Source organism: Zingiber officinale, chromosome 9B (assembly GCF_018446385.1).
Source record: "Zingiber officinale cultivar Zhangliang chromosome 9B, Zo_v1.1, whole genome shotgun sequence".
Lineage (NCBI taxonomy): Eukaryota > Viridiplantae > Streptophyta > Magnoliopsida > Zingiberales > Zingiberaceae > Zingiber > Zingiber officinale.
In genome coordinates, this window is record NC_056003.1 from 5,383,866 (window position 1) to 5,386,873 (window position 3,008).

At 37.0% G+C, this 3,008-nt stretch overlaps 1 protein-coding gene across 1 annotated transcript; it reads right to left on the bottom strand.

Annotated features, from left to right (window-relative positions):
* Positions 1-3,008, bottom strand: LOC122024226 (40S ribosomal protein S6-like). Its single transcript, XM_042582791.1, has 6 exons — positions 2,894-3,008; positions 2,718-2,782; positions 1,152-1,209; positions 947-1,055; positions 598-870; positions 1-417 (listed from the first exon to the last, which is right to left on the bottom strand). Exons 1-6 carry the CDS (start codon positions 2,897-2,899, stop codon positions 179-181), a joined length of 750 nt encoding a protein of 249 aa, XP_042438725.1. The 5' UTR covers positions 2,900-3,008; the 3' UTR covers positions 1-178.

Consider the following 3,008-nt stretch of genomic DNA (forward strand, 5'->3'; position numbering starts at 1 on the left):
CTGTGAAGTAATGTTGTAGAGAAAAACTCTTCAACAATTGGTTTGTTCGATTCCCATATCAAGGCGTCACAACTACAAACGCGACGGGACTCGAGTAGATAATATCTAAGCAAAAAACACTCATCATGGGAAGAAAATTCTTCACCAGCATCAAAAAGAGAGGGAAATAGCATACAGTCTAGGCAGCCACGGATGGCTTGGAGGCAGCAGAAAGCTTGGACCTCCTCTTGGCCAAGCTCTCGCTCCTACGTTCCCTCTGCTCCTTGAGCCTGGAAGCAAGCAACTTCTGGTACTCCGCTGCTTCTGACTTGGCCTTGGCAATCCTCTTTTTCTTTTCAGCAATCCGACTCCTCTTCCTCTGCAAAGTCAGGGGAGTTACTAGTCTCTGAATCTTCGGTGCCTTGCTGATCTTCTTGCCTGCAAGTTAAACGTGGAAAACAAATAAGTTGAAGAAAAGATGGTAGCATTGGCATTGAGTCATAGGCCTATTCAGTTTCCAGAGAATTGTGAGATGAGAGTTCATAAAGAAGCATTCAAAATACTGAATAAAATCAGAAGTGATGAATGAACTTCAAATCTAAAAAATAAAAAACACACCTGATTTACTTATGAACGTTCTACGATATGTGTTGACATATTTCCGAACATCATCCTCCTTAGAGAGGTTGAATAGCTTCCGGATTTTGGAGGCCCTCTTAGGTCCCCTCATCCTTGGCTTCTCAATATCAGTTAATCCGGGAAGATCATTATCACCCTTCTTCACGATAACCAAGTTCAGAACTGAGAGGTCAGGGCTAACAATGCAACCACGAACTGACTTCCTCCTGCGCTCTCCATTACGCCTACCGTACCCACGGAAGCAAGGAGTGCCTGTGACGGATTAAGCAAAATCTGAGGAACAGCCGGAAAGTAATTTAATGAAAAGCAAAGCAAATGATGACCATACCCCTGTGGAGAAGAAGGCGAACACGACCAGTTGTTAGCACTCCTTGCTTCATGGGGAAACCTTGTTTGTCACAGCCACCCATAATCTTAAAAACGTAGCCTTTGAACTCCTGGAAATAGCTCGTCGATTAAATTTATTAACCATTTGAATGAAGTTGAACTTAACTCTTGCAAAATAAAATAATTTGAAGTTTAGGTGAATATACCTCCCCGAGAGCATCCCCACTAACTTCCTGGGAGATCCGCTTGTCAAAAAATGCACGGCTGTACAAATCAAGAATAAAAAGTACACTATTAATACTAGTAACTCTTACTAAAAGAATTCACTTACCCAATATTGGGGGCAAGTAAAAACAACCACAACGTCAATGAACATCATGACTGGAAATTATATAAATTGGGTAAAAAATTCTTGAAAGGACATACATACATGGTCTTTCCATAGGAATAGGCATAAGCATAGATAGTGGCAAATCAAGTACACTGTACACGTGGCTCATGAGAGAGAACATTCTTAGGAAGAAAAGTGATACACTATGTAGCCTTACATTTCTAATATTTAGAAGTCACTATATCAACACTGGTAAGTAAAACACTTTTTATATGATATATTAGTCTCAACTATATATATTTTAATAATTGAATAAAAAAGGCAAAACAAATGTCAATTGATCAAGTTAATGATTAGGAATGGAACTCCTAATCCAAGTATCTCACAGTAGGTCAATTACATTATAAATCGAATTTTATCAACTAGAAATTATCAACCCTAGAACATGACTCTAATTTTACCATACATCATAGTAAAATAAACTTGGAATGGAAAACAAGCTGAGCCAAGACAAGCATGGTTGTATTCAACCTTGCTCATTTTCTTATCAAGCTTGTTCAAATTGTTTATTAAAAAGCATATTGAATTCAAGTAAGGGTCAAGCTTTTAATTCAGCTTGATCTTTTATGAAGCTCAACTAGAGATATTGTTATCCTTATAATATTGTGAAAACATTGATCTAATAAATGAAATTTATTATTCTTTCTCATTTCTAACACATCATAAGACAATTAGAAATTGTAAATATTTATACAGATATATTTTATTCGTGAAAGTTCACAAGCAAAGACCACCTGTGCATGAGCTTGCTTATTTCACGTGTTTTATTCATAATATTGAACAACCATTAGCAAGAAAACAACCTGCTCATTTACAGGTCCACTGTAATGTGGCCAGCATACAGGCTACATAACTATAAAACTTATTAAATTTAATATGAATACATTGTGAATAAATTGTCTAATGCATTAAGTTTCTCCTTATGTAAATTGGAAGAAAACACAGAAACCATTTAATAATAAAAGTAGTCAACCAAACCGGGTTCATTCTAGTTAATGCATAAATCAAAAACCTTATGAATACCAAAGTTTGAATATGGAGCACATCCAAAAATCTAGCTAGTGTTTTTATTCAAGCGCAACCGATAAGATTGACAAAAGCAATCTAACTTTAACCAAGGATCAGAATGTTGAATTGGCAAATTCAATAGGCCTGCTCATAAACGAGACTAGAGAAGAACAATAAAACAACTTATGACAAACTTTTACATCAACAAAAACCAGAGAAAACGATCACAGTTCGAACGGAGCTATAATTAGCAAAATGATACGAAGTATCCTTTGACTATGCAGACAAATACTTGCTCATTTATGTGAAACGACTAGTACAACTGAAAATAATAAAAAGAAGAAAAAAAAAACGAGACCTAATGGGAACTTACAGCTTCTGATCGTCATCGATTTCCAGCTTTTTCTGGCATCCAGTGGTCGGATTCGCGATGTTGAACTGCAAAAAATAAGATCGAAGATTATGAAATCGCCAGAAAACAAAAAGGACAAAAGAGAGGAAATGGAAAGCAGAGATGATCCATATATCTCGAGTGAATGAGAAAAATACCTTCATAGTGGATCAAACACTCTTGTGCCTCACAGCCTCAACAAGCTGGAGAGAGCAGAGCACCCAGAGTACGACGACGTCAGGCTGTTTCCGTGGCTAGGGTTCTTTACGAAGC